At 54.6% G+C, this 19,899-nt stretch overlaps 6 protein-coding genes across 6 annotated transcripts; 4 read left to right on the top strand and 2 right to left on the bottom strand.

The window, feature by feature from the left end:
* Positions 1-595: 595 nt before the first annotated feature.
* Positions 596-2,176, top strand: JCM15063_000853 (uncharacterized protein; the record flags this gene model as incomplete). Its single annotated transcript, XM_076680925.1, has 9 exons — positions 596-598; positions 667-802; positions 896-1,004; positions 1,085-1,148; positions 1,224-1,379; positions 1,459-1,599; positions 1,670-1,804; positions 1,900-2,055; positions 2,132-2,176. 9 exons carry the CDS (start codon positions 596-598, stop codon positions 2,174-2,176), a joined length of 945 nt encoding a protein of 314 aa, XP_076531932.1.
* A 686-nt stretch (positions 2,177-2,862) lies between these two features.
* On the bottom strand, positions 2,863-3,844 carry JCM15063_000852 (uncharacterized protein; the record flags this gene model as incomplete). Its single annotated transcript, XM_076680924.1, has 4 exons — positions 2,863-2,938; positions 3,013-3,113; positions 3,190-3,619; positions 3,687-3,844. The coding sequence occupies 4 exons, from the start codon at positions 3,842-3,844 to the stop codon at positions 2,863-2,865; spliced, it is 765 nt and encodes a 254-aa protein (XP_076531931.1).
* Positions 3,845-4,641: 797 nt separating this feature from the next.
* Positions 4,642-6,781, top strand: JCM15063_000851 (uncharacterized protein; the record flags this gene model as incomplete). The annotated part of the gene is made up of 9 exons (XM_076680923.1): positions 4,642-4,712; positions 4,772-4,968; positions 5,033-5,133; positions 5,189-5,453; positions 5,518-5,674; positions 5,730-5,985; positions 6,056-6,239; positions 6,302-6,503; positions 6,577-6,781. 9 exons carry the CDS (start codon positions 4,642-4,644, stop codon positions 6,779-6,781), a joined length of 1,638 nt encoding a protein of 545 aa, XP_076531930.1.
* A 589-nt stretch (positions 6,782-7,370) lies between these two features.
* On the top strand, positions 7,371-11,818 carry DUR12 (bifunctional urea carboxylase/allophanate hydrolase; the record flags this gene model as incomplete). Its single annotated transcript, XM_076680922.1, has 12 exons — positions 7,371-7,540; positions 7,608-7,686; positions 7,755-8,051; positions 8,118-8,592; positions 8,656-8,790; positions 8,861-9,001; positions 9,068-9,254; positions 9,318-11,079; positions 11,154-11,308; positions 11,376-11,461; positions 11,526-11,623; positions 11,690-11,818. The coding sequence occupies 12 exons, from the start codon at positions 7,371-7,373 to the stop codon at positions 11,816-11,818; spliced, it is 3,714 nt and encodes a 1,237-aa protein (XP_076531929.1).
* Positions 11,819-12,107: 289 nt separating this feature from the next.
* Positions 12,108-15,045, top strand: PML1 (Pml1p; the record flags this gene model as incomplete). Its single annotated transcript, XM_076680921.1, has 11 exons — positions 12,108-12,592; positions 12,663-12,763; positions 12,834-12,886; positions 12,953-13,062; positions 13,126-13,220; positions 13,297-13,324; positions 14,200-14,313; positions 14,385-14,539; positions 14,602-14,638; positions 14,714-14,861; positions 14,971-15,045. 11 exons carry the CDS (start codon positions 12,108-12,110, stop codon positions 15,043-15,045), a joined length of 1,401 nt encoding a protein of 466 aa, XP_076531928.1.
* Positions 15,046-15,119: 74 nt separating this feature from the next.
* Positions 15,120-19,576, bottom strand: JCM15063_000848 (uncharacterized protein; the record flags this gene model as incomplete). The annotated part of the gene is made up of 13 exons (XM_076680920.1): positions 15,120-15,499; positions 15,575-15,850; positions 15,927-16,013; positions 16,095-16,364; positions 16,446-16,643; positions 16,703-16,758; positions 16,817-17,004; positions 17,064-17,185; positions 17,263-17,469; positions 17,544-18,534; positions 18,611-18,751; positions 18,826-19,354; positions 19,422-19,576. 13 exons carry the CDS (start codon positions 19,574-19,576, stop codon positions 15,120-15,122), a joined length of 3,600 nt encoding a protein of 1,199 aa, XP_076531927.1.
* Between the last annotated feature and the right edge of the window lie 323 nt (positions 19,577-19,899).

The following is a 19,899-nucleotide window of genomic DNA, read 5'->3' as shown; positions in this document are numbered from 1 at the left end:
TCCCCGCTCGAAGTCCCGGAATCCCACAGCACGAATCGTCTTCGCCGTCCCCCGACCCATACCTCTTTCGCCCGTGCAGCTACAAGGAAAAGCACATCTTTTGTCGTGCCTCTTGCCTTGGCCGTGTCACTCGAAAGGCGGTTGTCGTGGTTGATAGCGTTCGCAGATTTCCTCGCTGTTCCCATTCCGTATGCTTTGTCAGGACCTTTGGATCGGCCACCCCTCTCCCACCTCGATCATCCTCACAAACTCTCTCCTATTTTCCTATCCGATTTTGCCTCTCGTCTTCCTCTTTCTTTTTTCTTTTTTCTTTTTTCCGGTCTCGTTCGAATCTTTAGCTTGTCCTTTTTTTTTGGCTGCCCTTTTGCTCCTTCCATTCCCCCTGTAACAGTGATCTCAATGTTCTCCGTTCGTACCCGAGAAGTGAGGCCCGTCCAAAGAGGGGAAAATCTAGGCAAAGTAGCGCGAAATTCGGGATGGCGCCGAGTTGACCCGGCGTTTGAAAGAAGCCGAGGGCCACCAGTTGTTGAAATTGCGTGTCAAAAACGTCAAGATCCTTTCTCCTCTATCGTCCTCTACACGCACCGAATTCATTATGGTGAGATCCCTATTCAGGACGTTGGTTGCTTTTGTGAAAGGGTTGCTGACGGCCTTTGCGGTCACCAGTCGAAATCTACATCGATCCCCCCACCATCTGAACTCGCCAACCTCGCCAAGGAGGAGAAACTCGCAGAGAAGAGCGCGTCCGGGATCAAATCGTTCATCTCTGGAGGTGCTGGAGGTGTCGCAGCTGTCCTCGTCGGTAAGTCTTTTTCCATTGTGCCCAGTTGTCCGAACATCCCCCCCACTCGGTCGTTTTCGTTTCGATTTGCGTATTGACGCATTCGCTTTGCAGGACAACCTTTCGATCTCACCAAGGTCAGGTTGCAGACGGCCAAGCCTGGACAATACACGGGTACCCTCGATGTTGTGAAACAGACTCTTGCTCGCGACGGACTGAAAGGGTACGTCCCACGGGACAATACGCCCAGAACCGCTCAAAAGTCACTGACACCTTCGTGTTCGCATGCCTCTTTTTCTTCAGATTCTACCGCGGAATGGGACCTCCCCTGGCAGGAGTTACTCCCATGTTTGCTGTCAGCTTCTGGGTCCGTACTTTTCGTTCAGATTCCTTGCTCAGTTTATCAGCAAAACACTCACATTGTGTTGCATACGTACCATAGGGTTACTCGATGGGCAAGAAACTGGTTTACGCAGCGACTCCGCAACGCAAATCGTCCATCTTGTCGTACGGCGAGTTGGCCGCGGCTGGATTCTTCTCGGCGGTACCGACCACACTCGTCGCAGCGCCCGTCGAGCGAGTCAAGGTTCTCCTGCAGGTAATTACTGTGTCCCTCCTAGCATTCTTTGCTTCGAGCTCTTTCCGAGTGACTGACCACCTTTCGGGGGGAACTACAGATGCAAGGTCAAGGAGGCAAGCAGCTGTACAGTGGTCCGATCGACGCAGTTGGTAAACTGTACCGAGAAGGAGGACTCAAGAGTATTTACCGAGGAACTGGAGCAACTCTTGCCCGAGACGGTCCTGGTTCAGCCGCCTACGTAAATCTCGACCCTCGTCTCTTCTGTTCTCTTCATCCGATCCTGACTCAAATCTCCGAGGTTCTGACAGTTTGTCGCGTACGAGTACGTCAAAAAGACGTTGACGCCTGCCGGTCAAGACCCAGCTGCGCTCTCGCTCTCGGCCGTCATGGTTGCGGGAGGTCTCGCCGGTGTCACGATGTGGACTTTTGCCATTCCTCCAGATGCAAGTCTTGAACAGTCTCGCTGATCTGCTCTCAGTGTCAAGAAGCGTTGAACTGACCGGGCTGGGGGGTTTCTCCTTCTTGTGAACAACTACAGGTTATCAAGTCTCGTCTTCAAGGTGCTCCGGAAGGAACCTACAAGGGTTTCATCGATTGTGCTGCTCAAACTGTCAAGACGGACGGAGTCAAGGCCTTGTTCAAAGGGTTCGGACCTGCCATGTTGCGAGCGTTCCCAGCCAACGCTGCCACTTTCGTCAGTTTCCACCTCCGCTCCTTGGGTATCTTGCAAAGAGGCTGACTTTTTATGGTTATCATTCACTACCGGATAGCTCGGTGTTGAACTATCGATGCAAGCAATGAACAAGTTGTTCTAAACTCGCACCGATTCCTCTCTCCTGTACCCCTGCGATTGGTCTTCGAAAGTCTCGGATTCAAGGCACTTTCCAAGATCAAAGAAGCTTGAATTTTTGTTTGTACACATTCTCCTTCTCCTCCGAAAGATGTTGCAACTAGACTTGCTGTTATCTACCATTCGAATCTCACGCATTGTCAGGAGCTGTCGGGTCTGCACCCTTTGAGCAGCAATGCGCACAGGTTTTACCCGCGCGATGCACTTGAAGCGTTGAAATTAGATCGCCACGGGAATTTAGGAATTCACGCAGGGTCCTCGTCACCATAACTCGAAAAACAGCATCCACAAAGTTTTTCGAAAGGTTGACTCAGCGAGTCCGCCTCTCTCCATGCTCCGGTGATCAGCGAGATGGTCAGCAGCTAGAAGTCAAAGCGAGATTTATCTGGATGCTCGAGCAAACATCGCCACCTCAGTACGAGACCGAGCATCGGGCAGAGACAAGAATTTCAGGTGATATATGCAGTAGTATAGAGTAAGTTCACAACCGGAAACGACGAAGAGCAAGGTTTGTTGCATAAAAGAGGAAGTAGCCTGTTCCGCTTGTCGCGATAGCAGGCTCTGCATCATTCCGTCCATGGGCGTCGACGTGGTGCTATACGCCTTTCTTGTGCGACTTTGGCTCGAACAGGCACCGAGAGGCAATGCCGTCTACGATGATTTGTTTGCCTTGACGTCGTCAATCGCCTTCCTGACCGCTTGCGCGATGTCTTCGGCTCCGGGGAAACTAGCAAGAAGCGATAAAACGTGTCAGACATCGCTCGTATAAGTAAGTCGAGGCCAAATTGACAGTCCACGTACTCGCCGTGAATGCAGATCGACACGGTGTCGGTAGAATCAGGGAATTTGAGTTCAGCCCCATTGAGGGATTTCCACGAGCTCGTTTCGAGCATCCCTCGGATCTGGTATCGAGATGATTTTGAGTGATGCGCTCGGGGAATGTTACAGTCGCGAGATTCTGCGAGAGCGAGAACTCACCCGTGCGTAACACTCTTCTGCTGTGATTGGATGCCTCTCGGCTGGAGATCTCGGTGCGAGCAGTTTTGCCTCGTCGTTGTACTGAAGGTCGGCGTAAAATTCGGGAATGAATTGAACCGACAGCTCTTCGCACGCTTGTTGATGAGCCGAGCCAGGCAGTCCCAACATTGGGACCTGATACAGTTTCGCGACTTTGGCGGCTTCGCGGGCAAGTTCGACATTCTTACTCGACATGACATACGCTTGACCATGACACTTTACGTGGGACATTTCGAGCCCTTGCAGTTTGAGAAACCCGGACAGCGCTCCGGCCTGGTACAGGATCATGTTGAAGAAGGATTGCGGCGGAAGGTGCATCTCGCGTCGTCCGAAACCTTGCAGGTCTGGCAGTCCAGGATGACAACCAATGTTCTTGCCGTGCTTTTTTGCCCTGTCGAGACGAACCGGTCAGCGATGGACGAGTAGGAGAAAGATCAGGCTTCTGCTTCGAGACGCACAGTGTGGCAGTCTTGGCCATCACGTCAAAGTCCGAGGCGTGGAATCCACATGCGACGTTGGCGTAGTCGAGATAGGGCATCAGGGCTTCGTCGGCCCCGAGATGCCAGAGGCCGTAACTCTCGCCCATGTCGACATTGATGGTAGCTTCGAGTGGCATGATGTTGAAAAGTCTGGATGCGCTGTCTACGAGGCGAGGCGAGAGCAAGGGACGCGGATGCGGGTGCGGAAGAAACAAGTGGGGAAGGGTGCTGCAAGTCGAATTCCGACGCAAGCACGCTCGTGCCAAAGGGTCGGCTGTTAGTCGCAAGCGCGTGCAGTACTCAGTACTGTAAGGGTCGCTTTCTAGCGTGGGCTGGGGGACGGCTGCGGTTGAGCTGTTCGGACGCCGGGCCCGGGCCGCGCGCGTGTTCGCGGCTAATTAGTACTGTAGCTCTAAGCTATTTTCCCCTTATCGCTTCCTCGAGTCCCGTTCGACCTTCGGCACGTATAGTATATGCAGCTGTAACGCTGGCTCTCTAGGCGCAACAATGCCACGGGCTGACGCCCGCGAGAAGAATCTCGCTATGCTCGCCACACGTCATAGCTTTTGGCACCGTAACTTTGGGCCGCAAAGTTACTCCTCTAAGATTGCGCCAATGCTGATGTTCGGCGATTATTGAGTCCTTCGAAAGGGTCTCGCTCATATGTGAAAAGCGCAAGTCCTGCAAGGGCTCAAGGGACCCTGTGACTGAGACTCACTGAGAGCTACTTTTCGGATCAACGATCGACCCCGCTGTACGGCCTAATCTTTCAGTACATACCGTACCCTGCGATGATATCGTTATCGTGCTGTATCCGACATCCGGGGTTCAGATCGGCGCTTATTTCGTACAACCGCTATCTCGCTACCTTCTCTCGTCGTCCTTCTCTCTGTATCTCCCGCTCGCTACTTCTCGCCCACGAGCATCCAGCAGTATGGACACATTTCGTAAAGTCGACAAGGCGATCCAAGTCAAGCAAGAGGCTGGAGTCAGAGGAACCGCAACGTACGAGATGATTTGCATCCATCCGTTGCTTTCGACTGACGCGAGCTCGCGGGTTTCAGGCGCTGGTCCAACAAGGACCTCGATCCTGTCCCCGTGAATCATCGCACATGGAGCGCTTTGAACGTCGTTTCGTACTGGAACTCGGATCAATTCGCACCGGCGACTTGGGACTTGGGCTCTGCGCTCGTCGGATACGGCCTGACGCTCAAGCAGGCGGTGCCCGTATCATTCTTTGCCTTTCTCTGCATCGGTGTCGGTGCGCATCTCCTTGTCCACATTCACGTTGTGTGCACGCAGCTGACGCTCGTACCTCGTGCCAGTCTTGAGTCTCAACGGTCGCATTGGTGCCCTCACACACTGCTCCTTCCCCGTCTGCGCCCGAGCACCGTTTGGAATGGTCGGTGCTTATATTCCGATTCTCGTGCGATCCATCCTGGCTCTTCTCTGGCTTGTGATCCTGACCTACGTGCGCTCAGACCTTGTCATCTCTCATCTCCGGAACGAAAGCGACTGACCGTGTCATCTCGCTACAGCAAGGAGGTAACGTGGTCGCAGTCATGATTGGCGCAATCTGGCCGTCGTTCAATCGCATCGAGAACACCCTTCCCGAAGGTCTCGGCATCACGACTCAAACGCTCGTCGGTTTTCTCCTGCTCTGGCTCGTCCAAGCTCCGCTCGCTTGTGTCCCGATTCATCGCATCAAGGTATTTTTCAGCATCAAAGCTTACGTCTCGATAATTGGTGCGTTCTGCCATGCTCGGTCTCGCATGCAGACCCGGTGCTCACGCCAAGCTTGTTACGACAGCTTTTTTCGGCTTCTTTGTCTGGTCTCTTGTTGTTACGAAGGGGAAAGGCGACATTATCAGTGGCGCCATGGACTCGAGCAAATTCCCCGGTGGGTCGCGAGGCTGGGCCATCGTGTGCGGGTTCAATTCGGTTGTCGGTCTGTACTCGACTGTATCGTAAGTCGTGTCTGCCAGTCTGCAGCTAGACATAAACTGACCTTGCCATGCTCAGTGTCAATATCTCCGACTTTTCTCGCTTTTCTCGATCTCCAAAAGCGAACCACTGGCAAATACTTGCCGTCCCAGTCACCGGCACAATCCCCATCGCTATCGCCATGATGTGCGCTGAAGCTGCGAAGCAGAACTACGACAAAGCGATCTTTGATCCTGCGTCCCTCTGCGCGCTCTTTGATTCACGCGCCGCACGCTTCTTCTCCAGTTTCGCATGGGTCGTCATGACGATTGGTGTCAATCTCTCGGCTAACCAGGCTCGTCCATTCTTTGTCCCCGCGCGGTCCAGGCTCTATGGCTCGGGCTAATTGTGTCAGCTTTTTACAGCTCTCCTTTGCGACTGACATTACCTCGCTCATGCCTCGATACGTCACAATCCTTCGAGGATCTATTCTCGCGTCGATCTTGTGCTGGGCGACTTGCCCATGGAAGATCGTAACGGACGCACCTTCTTTCCTCGCCTTCCTCGGGGCTTACCCGGTCTTCCTCGCACCGATCGCAACGATCATGGGTCCGTCTCAATCTCGTGCTGCTAGCAATATTTGTCATCCTCTGACCGCTTCCATTCTATAGCTGTCGATTTCTACATCGTGCGCCGAGGCAAGGTTGATGTGCGGGAACTATACGAGCCGCAAGGGCTTTACTGGTACCAATGGGGCCTCAACTGGCGGCCATTTGTCGCATGGGTGCTCGCACTGGCACCGAATTTGCCTGCGTTTGCGCATGCGATCGATCCCAAAAACCCGGATATTCAGCCGTTCACATACAGGTTCAGGTGAGTTGCGTCCGACTGTCCCGCACTCGCCGCACGCGTCCAAGCTGAACACGATTTGCTTTCGTTCGGTCAGCTGGCTCTTCTCGACTGCAACGGCGGCGCTGTGGTACCTCATGATCAACTACTGCTTCTCGCCAAAGTCATCTCTCCTCGACGAAGCTGTGTACGAAGTCTCGGAAACAAGTATCGCAAGGGACAGTGAAGAAGGCATCGAATCGAAAGACCCGAAGAAGGACGACCACGATCGACCCCAGACCGAGGTTGTTGCTGTTTTGTAGAAGAGAGCCAGCGAGTCAAGGCGCGCAGGGCTAAAAATGTGTCGAGTTGTATCTGTGTTCTTTGTTTTTTGCTATCTTCAATTCATTGCTTCTTACGTTGAGCATTCGTCCGCCTGACTGCAGACCTTGTTGTATTCAATGTCGCAGAGAGGATAAGCCGCTGACGGTGCCCTAGCCCTCCAGAAGCGCCGGGTCCGCGGCGCTTCGATTCCCCTTATCATAGGGCATCGCATACATATCGCGCCTCTCGGAACATCGGGCTATAGGAACTACCTGTCGGCACTGCAGCTTGCAGTGCGGGGATGATCACCTGATTGACGGGTGAGCCATAGACTTTCGAAGGGTCCGTTGATATCAGACTGTCAGATTTAAGCGACGCTAACCGCCAGGGTCCGCGGCTGTTTTCAGATCTCTCCACACTCTTCTCGGGCGTGCCCTGATCTTGATCGCTCGCACGCCTACACACACAGACTACACACCGATAACAGTACACGCACGCTCTGAGGCTCTCGTACCTGGTCGACGCCCCCTGTTTCGCCTGTTCGCTTGTACCCCCACCAACGGCCGATAGCGACTTCCCCACTCGACCATGGACCACAAAGTGCTCATTGCAAACCGCGGAGAAATCGCCTTGCGTATCATCCGGGCGGCGCGCGCGGTCGGGATCAAGTCGCTCTCGATTTACACTGAGGCGGACGCATCCTGTCCTCACGTCTTCCAGGCAGACGAAACGGCTTTGATCTCGTCATACATCGATGGGTGCGCAAGTTTCCAGACTTGAACCACAGCTGTAGTTGATCGCTCACTGTACGCCCGCTTTCGACAGCTCCGCGATTGTTGCGCTTGCGAAGGAAAAGAAAGCGACTATTATCAATCCCGGCTATGGATTCTTGTCAGAGAACGACGTAAATTCGAGACTCGTCATCCTCGACCAAGTCGTACGCGTCAACAAGCTGACATGTCTCGACCGCAGGAATTTGCAAGTCTGGTCGAGTCGAGCGGCATCATCTGGGCGGGGCCCACCGCAGAATCCATTCAAAGTATGGGACTCAAGCACGAAGCTCGAGCTCGAGCCATCAAGGCCCAAGTTCCCGTCCTCCCTGGTTCCGAGCTTGTCGACGCTGTCGAAGAAGCCGTGAAACAAGCCAGCTCGGTCGGGTTTCCAGTCATGCTCAAGTCGTCCTCTGGCGGAGGAGGCATGGGCATGGAAGTCGCCAAGAGCGAACAGGAGCTCCGAGAGGCCTTCCAGCGCACTGTCGACATGTCAAAAGTACGCTTGTCTGTGCTCACACACGCCGTCGAAAGAAAACTAAGAAAGCGAAATTGTCCGCAACAGACACTCTTTGGCAACGGGGCAGTCTTTGTCGAAAAGTTCATTCCTGCCGCGCGCCACATCGAAATCCAAGTCTTCGGCGACGGCCAAGGCAAGGTCGTGCATTGTGGCGAGCGCGAATGCTCGGCTCAGCGGCGGAACCAAAAGGTGCTTGAAGAAGCAGGGTCACCTTTCATCGACGAACATCCGGAACTGCGCGACAAGCTGTGCTCTGCGGCAGTCCGGCTTTGCGAATTGATCAACTATCGCTCCGCGGGCACGGTCGAATTTCTCGTAGACGACAACACTGCCGATTTCTACTTCCTCGAGCTGAACGCCCGTCTCCAGGTCGAGCATCCAGTCACGGAAGCGATCCGACCTGGGCTGGACTTGTCGGCACTCATGCTCAAGCTCGCAATGTCGCAGTCGAGCTCTGAGCCTTTCTCACTGCCGTCGCAAGAATCGCTTTCGCAAACCAAGGGTCATGCGATAGAAGCTCGTAAGCCGACCGTATCTGCGCGCGACCAAACAAGGATGCGATGCTAAAAGAAGGCTTCTGCAGGTGTATACGCGGAAGTACCTCACCTCAACTTCAAGCCGGCTCCTGGTCTTCTGCAGGAGGTACGATTCCCATCGTACCCTTGGCTCCGAGTCGATACGTGGGTCTCGTCGGGCTCTGTTATCAGTTCTTTCTACGGTCAGTCAGCCACGCCTTCCGCGCTAATCAGTCTCTTGGCCGCATTGACACGCTGTCTTGGATTCGTCAGATCCGATGATCGCCAAAGTCATAGCTCACGGTGACACTCGAGAGGAAGCGAGAGCGCGACTTGAACAGGCACTCGGCGAAAGTACGCTTTTGGGAACAGCAACTAACGTGGAATACCTGCGATCGATTCTCAACTGTCAGAGTAAGCGAGTACTCCATTGCCATACATCTAGACTCTGCCGTTCGCTAATGCCGGTCGACTTGGCAGAGTTTGTCGCTGGAAAGGTCACAACTTCGTTCCTTAACACCTTTGACGAATATCGACCAGCTTGCATCGAAGTTGTGGATGGAGGCCTCGCTACGTCTGTTCAAGATCTTCGCCCTCGCTTGCTTCCTGGAGGTGACGGTGTCCCACGCGGAGGCGCAATGGACAATCTGTCGGCTCAAGCTGCCAAGTCAGTGCGATATGTCTCCTCCATCTCAATAACCACTTGCTGACCGTAGCGCATTCTTCTCAGTGCCCTCGTGGGAAACCCTCTCGAAACCGAAGTCCTCGAAGTGACCTTGTCTGGGCCAACTCTGAAGTTCACTACCTCCACGGTCGTTGCCGTTACTGGTGCTGAAGCCGAAATCTTTGTCGACGAGGATACGAAGCCGCTCTGGACCCGCTTTGTGGTCCCAGCTGGATCGACGCTCGAAATTGGAAGTTGTGAAGGCACCGGCTCGAGGGCGTACATTGCGATCAAGGGCGGATTGCCAAGCGTACCTGTCTTCATGCACAGCAAGTCGACATTCTCTGGAGGCGGCCTCGGAGGCGTGCAAGGTCGGGAACTCGTTGGTGGAGACATTTTGGCGCTTTCGCCAACGGCCGCGCCGTCAGCAGAGGAACAAGCCGATTTCACGCTGCCAAGCTCGTCGCTACCGACTTTCACTCGCGAATGGAAGCTCGCTGCTTTGCCAGGACCCAACGCAGACGCCGACTACCTCTTGCCAGAGGATCTCGAGGCACTGTACTCAACAACCCTCACGGTTTCGGCGCAAGCGAATCGACTGGGGATCCGGCTCGAAGGCCTGAGACCGCTCAAATTCTCACGCAAGGATGGAGGAGCCGGTGGCAGTCATCCTTCGAATACGATTGAGATGGGCTACTCTGCTGGGTTCCTCAACATGAACGGCGACACACCAGTACTCTTGGCGCTGGACCCGCCAGACGCTGGCGGCCTCATCTGCTGCATCGCACTGGTAACGGTCGAATGGTGGAAAATGGGTCAATTGCGTCCGGGGGACAAGGTGCAATTCGTTGAGCCTTCCCTTGCAGCGCTTCCAGCTCACCGCCAGAAGCAAGAGGAATGGGTTGCTAGCCTCATGACCGATTCGCCGCTTCCCTTCCCGGCTGATCTCGAAACCACGAAAGAGAAGCGTTCCGACGGTCTACTCAAGGTCGTCGAGTCATCGGAGGACGATCCAAAGATCAGCTTCCGTCAAGCAGGAGACGGCGGAATCCTTGTCGAGGTCGGAGAGCGTGCGCTTTCGTTCAGGACGAGATTGATCACCGAGCTGTACGAGCGCAAGCTGAGGGAGAGTAACTTGCCTAGTAAGCAACATCGCTTCAACCCTCACGAAGACTATATGCTTATGCTTTCCCGTACAGCTCTCACCTTCGGGCAAGGCGTTGCTTCGATCCTCTTCCGATTCGACCCGAAGCAGTTATCGCAGGACAAGCTCTTTGACTTGTTGAAAGCTGCGACCGAAGGACTCGCCAAAGCCTCGACGACAATCGAAGTCCCTGCCCGACGGATCGAACTCCCAGTTGCCTTCAACGACTCGCTCACTGGAGATGCGGTTCGTCGCTACATGGAAAGTATCCGGAAAAAGGCCGTCTATCTACCTTCAAACATCGAGTATCTCGCACGCGCGACTGGAGTCAGCGACGTCTCGGCCCTCGTTGACCATTTCTGTTCCTCCGAGTGGTTTGTCACGGCGAGATGCTTCTTCTTGGGCTTGCCCCTCGCAGCTCCGCTCGATAAACGCGCGCTTGTACCCTCTCAAAAGTACAATCCGACAAGGACATACACCACTGCCGGTACTCTCGGTCTTGCCGGGACCCAGTGCGCCATCTACCCCGTTGCTTCTCCCGGAGGCTACCAGATCCTTGGCCGAACCTTGTCACCTTGGTCGCCTATCGGGCGGTTCGAAGGCGAAGGTGTCGAAAAATATTTCCTTATCCGCTCGTTTGACGTGATCAAATGGGTGCCTACCGTTGAAGAAGAATTCGCCAAGGTAAGACAGGATCTTGCGAATCATGGCGCTTGGCTGATGCTAAAATGCCTTTCACGCACACAATGTGAACGCAGATCGAGAAAGACTTCAACGCAGGCTCGTATACTCCCAAGATCGAGAACATTACTCTTTCGGCGAAGGAGATGGCAGAGCTTGAGGAATTCACTCGTCAGGAGGTCGAAGAGCTGTCGCAGCGATACAAGAAGAATCTGGCTGAATTGGCGGAAGAGTCAGTCCATCTCTCTAATATGTCCCACGTACAGCTCTTTGACCCGGATCGGGTTTAAACATCGCAGGGAGAGCGTTCTGTACTCCGAATGGCTTGAGGAAAAGACCAAGGAGGACGAAGCAAATTCTCAGGGCCAAGCGGCAGGGGGCCAGTGTAAGCTCAAGCAGACTCATCAGAGCTTGAAGCTTCTGATTGATTCATCGTCGTTTGTTTGTAGCGACCGGAGTTCCCCTCAAGTCTCCCGCACTCGGCACGGTCCGGGCGATCGACGTCAAGATTGGCGATGTATTGACCTCGGAATTTGCCCCAGTCAAGGTACGCTTACCTGAATAATGTCGAAGTTGGGAGACTCTAATCGGTCAAGGGTGCTCTGCAAAACAGATCGAAGCTATGAAGACCGAAATCTCGATTCGGGTAGGACGACGTCTCGTCGGGAAAAAGGTGACGGGTCTGTCGTGCAGTGTCGGCGACGTGATCAAAGCCGGCGCGCCCCTTCTCTTCTGCGAGTGAAGCACGCTCTCGCGCGAGGAACCGGTCACCGTTAACGAGTTTGGGCGCCGGGCTTCGAGCTTCGAGCTCGAGAAACGGCGGTATGATGTATATATGTAATATGATGGCTTCATAACTTGATCTATCGAGCTTTAAAGGTGCTATCTTCGAGGCAAGAAGAAGCAGTCTTGTCAATTACAGCATACGGAATAATGTGAGACTAGGTCGATTTCGCTCATCACTCATTCAACTTCTACCTTCTTGCGCATATAAGTGATATCGAGCGATTATAGCCGAACCCTCGCTTTCAATGGCACCTCGTTCGCCTTCTCCGCCACCTCGACGCCGATCTCCACGACCTTCGAGTTCGCGCGATCATCATGACAGGAGATCTCGCTCGCCTGTAGCTCGATCGAGCAGATACGACGACAGATCGGGCGGAAAGAGGCAAAGTCGAGGCTACGACGACGATCGGTATGACCGGAAAGATAGGCGGGACACAGATGACAACAAATACGATCGACGACGGGAACACGAACGAAGACGATCACGCTCTCCGCACGGCCGTCCCAGAGAAGGAGGAAACAGGAACGAAGCGCGCGACAATGGCAAAGACAGAGATCGTCAACAGGAAGGTGGAGATGGAGGGCGGGGGAAACGTGCGGGTTCACCAGGCAGGCCATCGCAAGCACTGCCTTCGCAACAGAGTTTGACTCGCAAGGAGGGAGAAGATGCGCCAGCGAAGCCTGTCGAGCCAAACTTCAAGCAGTCGGGAGCATTGGCAGCCGAAACCAAGTCCGCCTGAGACCATTCGCGTTTCTCTCTGTCTACCTCTCTCGCTGACCTTTTCATCTCGCTTGAACAGTACCCTCCGAGGTGTAGTACTCAAATACAATGAACCGCCCGAAGCGAGGAAACCGGTTCGGAATTGGAGGCTGTACGTTTTCAAAGGCAAAGAACAAGTCGGTGCGTTCCGGCAGGCTTCTCTCGCATTATCATGCGACGAACGAAAATTGACGCCTACTGTTCGAGGCAGAACTGTTTCATGTGCATCGCCAGTCGGCGTATCTCGTGGGGCGAGATCGGATAGTGAGCACTATCGTCATTCTCTCGCCGCTACGAGCCTCCTGACGACTATTCTTGCTGCTGCTCAAGGTTGCCGACATTCCTATTGATCACCCTTCGTCCTCGAAGCAACATGCAGTATTGCAGTTCAGGCAAGTGACGGAAAGGAACGAGTTTGGCGACACGAAGAGCTTGACAAAGTGAGTGTATCGAATCGCAGGGCTCTCTCAACCCGGTGCTGATGGATTTCTGCGGACGCTTAGGCCTTTCATCATCGACCTCGACTCGGCGAACGGGACAATGGTGAACGACGAAGCAGTCCCCGCATCGCGATTCTACGAGCTCAAGAGTGGTGACGGTGAGTCAACTTCACCTCGCATCGAGAGAGATGCTGTTGAGAAAGCTGAGAACTGAACATGCCCGTGGTCGTCTAGTTCTCAAATTTGCTTTCTCGACGCGGGAGTATGTTCTGCTTGTAGAAAATTGAGTGAACGCATTATGCAAGAAGCATGTCAGACACAGCACAGAATGTGCTGGAATGGGTCCGCGGAATCGAACCGGACTGCCAACTGCTCGCGCCTCGCGACTTTCTCGTGCTTTTGCTCTTGCTTACGCTATTCATGTCCTCTCATCGCTTGATCCGAGCACGGAAACATGAATCAGATGCGAGTGGCGGGTTCCCTGGTGCAGAAGACCAGAGCCCGCAATCGCACGATGCGTTCATCCGCACGCTTCAGCAACTACAACAGCAGCAGCAACAGACACCAGTCAATCTTCTCACGTGTTGGTATATCCGCATGAACCCGATCCTCGCAACCTTGACGTGGACAGGGACGCTCTTCGGGGTGAGCACGGAGTATTCTCGCTCATTTGCTGTAATTTTTTCGCTAAAGATTATTTCGACGTCTGCTTGAGCTCCTGTTCTCTTGGATCTTTGCAGATGGCATGGCGCGATTTCCCGGGTCAGCGCTGCATCGCCATTGCCTGCCGGTTCCATCGACTGATCGTAGCTCATGGCATTCTGTCGCAGAACCACTACTGGTGTTGCCTCTGTATCGACTGTGTCGGCTCAGCATGTTGTATTAGCCCTGATTGGCGACGTGGTCGCGGCAGTTTTCCTCGTACAATCACTGGCACAGGAGCGCCTCCTTCGATGTAAACGAGTCCTCCCCGAGGCAACCGAGGACAGGTGGCTATGGTTTACTGTCAGCATCTTCGACGCGTTTCTGGCCTTTTCTGGCAGCATCGCTTTGTCTCTACTGCCAATATTGTCAGGCGAGCACACTTGATATTTTCCTTTATGGAGCGTGTCTTGCTGACAAGTTCTTTTTTTTTAGCGGGCCTATCGACTCACCAAACTTGCACAAGATCCTCAAAGCATGTTTCTTTGTCAGTCTCTCGCTGGTCGGACTGCTCTCGACCGCAGAGGTCGAGCACTTGTGGCACGAACAGTGAGCTTATTGTCAAAATGAACCTGGCTTCCGATTTTTTGTCTTGATTCACGTTTGATACCTTTGAACAGTCCTGATCGATACGACCTCAAAGCGGGAACCTTTCTCAAATATACCTTTACGGGGCTCTTCATGGGCTGTGGCGTCACGTCTCAGATGCTCTATCAACCATGTGCCGCACTTTTCGGACAGCCTTCCGAGTTTGCAACATGCTACAGACTCAACAGTGAGTAGGATTTCAGCAGTATTGCCATCAGGAAGCATTCTGACGATGCCAAACATGTGCAGCTGCTTCTGCGATTCTCGAATGGGGTTCATGCTTCGCGCAAGTATTTAGCTCCTCCGGTTCTCTCTCTCTCAAAGCTCACTCTTCCAATCCTGATTCTGTCGCTTCTCCTAGATTGTCTGGATTCATGGCTACGCTCGCACTCGATGTTTGGCCCCTTTCGAGACATGTTCCTGTTCATCCACGATTCTCTGCGACTTCGCAAGGACTCTCACACGTTCACGATCAAGACGACAAGATTGAAATCCCAGCAAGTATCGAAGTACGAAGATTCCCTGTGACGGAGGGAACTGGATTTGTCGGGTACTCGACAGGCTGGACCGATCGGAACGACGTGCAAGATGAACCAGAATTCTCTTGGTTCGAGATAGGCAAGCGGGGACGAGAAGGTCGTCGAAGGCGACGACATCGTGTTCGCAGAAGCTCTCTCGTTTGAAAGCGCGTGAATCGTCTTCTTTGAGTGAACGTTTGCAAAGAAAAAAAAAAAAGAAAAGTTCCCCTAGTCTTCTGCGATTCCTTTCTAGACAGTTCTCCACAATCCTCCACAAGCACATTTGGACCTCCATCCTGCTTCGAACCCTGCCCATACCCCATTCGATAAAGTCGCACTCACCGCACCACTCTTCTTGCCACATCTCAAACACTGCTTCGTCATGACTTGCGTTTTGGTATTCTCGAGTAAAGTCGGAAGGGGTAATTGACATTTCCGAATCAAATCCCGTTCGAGAGCGTTTGAAGAAGAGGAAGGAGGTGGAGATTTCGGGGGCGAAGGTAGGGAATCTTTTGCAGTAGGTGCGAGGTTCGGGTATGCCTGACTTAGCAAACTCGAGATTTGATTCGCTTGAGGATAGACATTCTGAGGAATCGTCAATGTCGACAAGCTAGAGCCCGGGAGAACGCCTGCGACATCTCGACGTATCAATTTCAATCTTCCTTGAGCGATAGGTGAGACGAGCTTTTTCGAAAAAAACTCACCCGAGGTTAACCCTTCGATCGCTTCGACCTTGTCGAGTAAATCTTTCCATTTCGAGAGTCCTCCGACTCGACTCTCGTCGTCCCCATGGATGGCATCATCGACAATCTTGCCAGCAAGATCGATCATTTCTTGTTCGACGAGACTCATACCCGGTTCGGGCGTAGTCGAGAGCGTTTTGAGAGTGGAACAGAGTCCCAAAAGTGTAACGCAGAGTCGTTGGTGTAGCGCTCGGGGTACTGGATGCAAGAGGTGCAGGAGGAGAGGACTGGGCGGATCTGTACCGATGGAGGTCAGGAGTCGGGATCAGCAAGCGACGCTCGAAGGAAAGATGAGGGTCCGTGCACTCCGTACCGGTAGAGCTCCGCAAGGTGTCTCGAATCAATTTCTCGAGGAACTGACAGTACCAAGTCGCATGTCCAACGAGTGGCCAAAGAGCATCTGATTTTCGGACACGTTAGAGAATCAGCGATCGACTTGGGGCGGGGAGGAAAAAGGGAAAAGCGGGACATGGGAACATACCTATTTCGCACCGATACGATTCAAGTCCGCTCGCCCCTCTCTGTCGTTTCTCAACCTTGGTGAAGGCGCGCACGGCCGAAGCGAGTTCGATCGTGCCCTGCGCAGCCCTGATTCGTACCGCTGATGACAAAGTCTTAGACGAGGCGAACAACCCGCTCGCAATCCCCAGCAAATCGAACTGGATCGAGGTGTTGGACACGAGCTGAGAGGCGGGCAATTGTGCTTGAACGATCGAATGTGTCGACTCGAGCAGTTCGAGGAGTGAGTCTGCTATGAACAGCGAGAAGTGGAACAGCGGGTCAGTCTCTCAAACGCCTGAGCCGAGTTTCCCCACGAGAGCGAGAGACGAACCGTCCGATCTTGTCGTAACGGCGACTCCAACAACATCTGTCGCATCTGCCTGCCTGATGAGCGACAGGGCGAGCTGAGAACTGCAATCTCGACTGAAAGGTGAAGCGGCTATGACAGGGCGGGAAAACGACGTTGACGATTCATGCGGGAGTGCAACGACAACTGCGGCGTTCGGAGATGAAAGAAGAGACGAATAGACTTTCCAAGGTAACGCGTTAGTGAAGGGACGAGAAGCATTGCGAGTGTATAGAACTTACGATTTGGGGATGGAAGCGTGACGGCGTCGATAGATTCGACAGGGAGTAATGTATCGCTAGCAGAGAACCGGTGTGAGCGCAAACAGAAGCAACAACCCCGTTTGAGCAACTCACGAGCTCAATACGACAACTTGGCTTTTCCAACCAGCGTCTTTTGTCTCTTGCGACGTCGCAGTGAGAGCGGTTGGTTCGGCTAGTACGGCAAAGAACGAAGGGCAGAGACTCCGGCCCGTGACTCGAGGCGTCAGACAGGTCATGACCGCTGCGTTCGGCAGGGGAGTTTCGATTGCGAGGCGTGCAGACTGGCGAAACGAGTTCCATGTCAACCTCTGAGATCGCGCGGGCGCAGGAAAGAACTAACCCATTCTCCGAGGTCGACACTGGAGAGATCGGCTTTCTTGCATTCGAGATGGGCAAACGCTTCGCTGAGTGGGTAAGGTTCGTTCGAGAGAGCGTAACTCGACAGGAACGTGCGTGGTCGAGCTATCCATACTCCAAGACTATATCAGCACAAGATACTTTGGACCTTTCTACAGCACCCTAATGTGATAAAGACGTACAGTCAAGAGCTGTCGCGACGACCAAGAGCTGTAGATCGACTGCAGACTCGCTTCCGGGCTGACTGTCGGATACCCCGAAGGCGCTATCCTCGAGGAAGGCAAGTGTCGAGATCTTTGCAGTTTGAACCACCTCACTTTCGTCGTCATTGATGGGAACAAACGTGGGAGGGGCAGCGAAGAGATGCGGTTGAGGTTTGACGGTCAGACCTGTGAGCAGCAAGCGAGTTCCGGCTCAGTCCCACGTTGGATAACAGTAAATGCCAAAAAAGGGGAAAACGCACGCGGCCCATCAACATTGAGCATGTCAATGTTGACTTCACTCAATTCGATTTTCCACTGATCCCTCGCGTCGGCATCAGCGGCATCTTGACGCTCTGCATTCTCGCTCGCCCAATCGTCCCAATCTTTCGATTCAACTCGATCTTTCTCGAGCTCGCTGTCAGGTTTCTTGTCTGGAGATGGCGGTACTGGAGCGGGTTTGGCAGGTTCTGTCGTTGTCGAAGACCCGAACGCAGCGTCGAGTGACCCAAAATCGAATCCATCGATCGACGCGAGATCGAAATTCTCTTCATCGAGGTTCATGTTGATGCCCAGATCGGCTGCGAGAGTGGCAGCGTCTGCGAGGGGTGGGACAACCGGTGCGGCGGGAACTGCTTCTGTCGGAGGGGCCGGTGCCGCGCGTCTAGGCCTTGATCTCGACCGGCGCGAAACTGTCGCGATCAAGAAGGTCGTGATTCCGGCTTCGCTCGACGCCCTTGTACCCCTGACAGCACCGACATCGGCCTTGTGGACGCGACGTCTTCGATTCGACCCGTTCGGATTGTCACTCTCGATCGAATGGGCAAGTTCGGCAGCTCGCAATTCTTCTTTGAGCGCAGCGTTGCCAGCACCTGCTGCAGGTGAAGGTGCGATCGGAAGCGGCAACGACGCGTCCATCGAGGGTAAAGTCGAGACGAGGGATCCCACCAGCTGCGAGATGTGCGAAGTTGGCGTCGCTTGGTCCACGGCGGCAGGTCCCGGCAAGCTCGAGCCGAGCGGTTGCGATCCAGGTACAGTTGGCAGGATCTGGCCGATCGAGCGTGCGAGCGAAGTGGGCGGGGTCGGGACGGCTGTGAGGGACAGTGCTCGCCTCGAAGGCGAAAGGGCGGTAACTTCTGGGAGCGCAGCAGCTACGGAAGAAGGGGAGACGAGCGCGGAAGGAGGCGGGTGGAGCGGCATGCAGACAATGTTGGGCAGCAGAGGCGAGGTGCGGGGCAGATGAACGAATACAATCTAGTGGACGAGCAACAGATTTGGTGTCAGCATAGGACGGCGCGACTCGAAGCCATCGAGCGAGTTGGGCATGTACCTCGGCCGACGAGAGGACCGCGACAAAGGCAGCCCCGCTGAGAGGCGACGACCGTGGAGGCGCGCATACAAAAGGTTTGCCAGGCGAGCCGGCCTGAGCCTGATCGGCTTCCGCGGGCACATAGTCCGGATCAAGGTACCACTGTGTGCGACGACGGAATCGGGGTCAGACAGCAGTCTCTCGCGGTATTTAGGGAGAGGGGGGACAATACTGACAGGACGGGGTTCGCCGATCCAGCGCACGCTGATGACCTCTTTGCCGTCGGTCGCGACTAGAGGGGACGTCCCGCCGGTCCTCGCTCCGAAGCGGCCGGCCTGCTCGTGCAGGATCATGGACCATTGGTCAATGCAGCCCGAGTCGGCGTGTTCAAACACGGTCAGGTAGTCATCGGACCCGTCCGTCTCTGCGCGGTCCGATCCGGACGCGCACAAGAGGTAGGCACCGTCGGGAGAGAACGAGAGGAGCTTGATGCGGTGGGCGGCGGACGAGACGGATGGAGCGGCGTTTGGATCGGACGGGAACGAGGACGAGTGGGGCACTTCGAGGCGCAAGTGGAGGCGCGGGATCGAGGCCGAGGCCGGGTTGGAGCCTGACAGGTACGTGAGGTTGATCGCCAGCGGCTCCGGGAGGTGTGCAAGGTCGTTACTCGAGGGGAAGAGCGCATCTCGAGGAGCGGCATCGGGGCTCGTCGAACGCGCTGCGGCCAGGGCGATCAGATTCGCAGTCGGCGAGAACGCACCAGGCCTGAGCATGCAGGACGCTCGTGTCAGTGAGTGTGCGCGGGGTGAGATGCGAGTGGGGGAATGCGCACCGCGGTGTTGAGCCATCCTGCGCCGACTCGAGCAGCGAGACGAGGTCCCTGTTCGAGCTGTGCGACTTGACGGTAGAGCCGGGCGAGTCCAGGCGTCTGCGCTTGTTCATGATCGAGTCGATGTGAGCCGGAACCAGGACGAGCGCATGTCGCATGAGTCGCGCGCATCTCGCACCCCTGTCTATTTTTCGCGATAATTCTTCAGCCCGGCCGAGCACAAGTTGATCAGCTCTGAAGAAACGCGAGCGGGGTCAACATCTAATTGAGCTCTTGATCAAACAGCCGGTATAGCCGATGAGAATTGCGAGACAAACGCGCGGCAATGTGTGATCGAGTGTTAGCTCTCCAACAACGAGTCTCATCACCCGCACACCAGCACCCACAGCGACGCCACACTCACAGGACGCGACGACACGCCTCGTGGTTACTCTCGATTGAACCGGCTCGACCACAGAGAGTCATCGAGGTGACGCTCGCC

This window comes from Sporobolomyces koalae (genome assembly GCF_050403365.1).
Source record: "Sporobolomyces koalae JCM15063 DNA, S_koalae_JCM15063T_v1_ctg49, whole genome shotgun sequence".
NCBI classification, from domain to species: domain Eukaryota; kingdom Fungi; phylum Basidiomycota; class Microbotryomycetes; order Sporidiobolales; family Sporidiobolaceae; genus Sporobolomyces; species Sporobolomyces koalae.
Note: the sequence above shows the minus strand (reverse complement) of the source record. Positions and strands in the feature narration are given on the sequence as shown.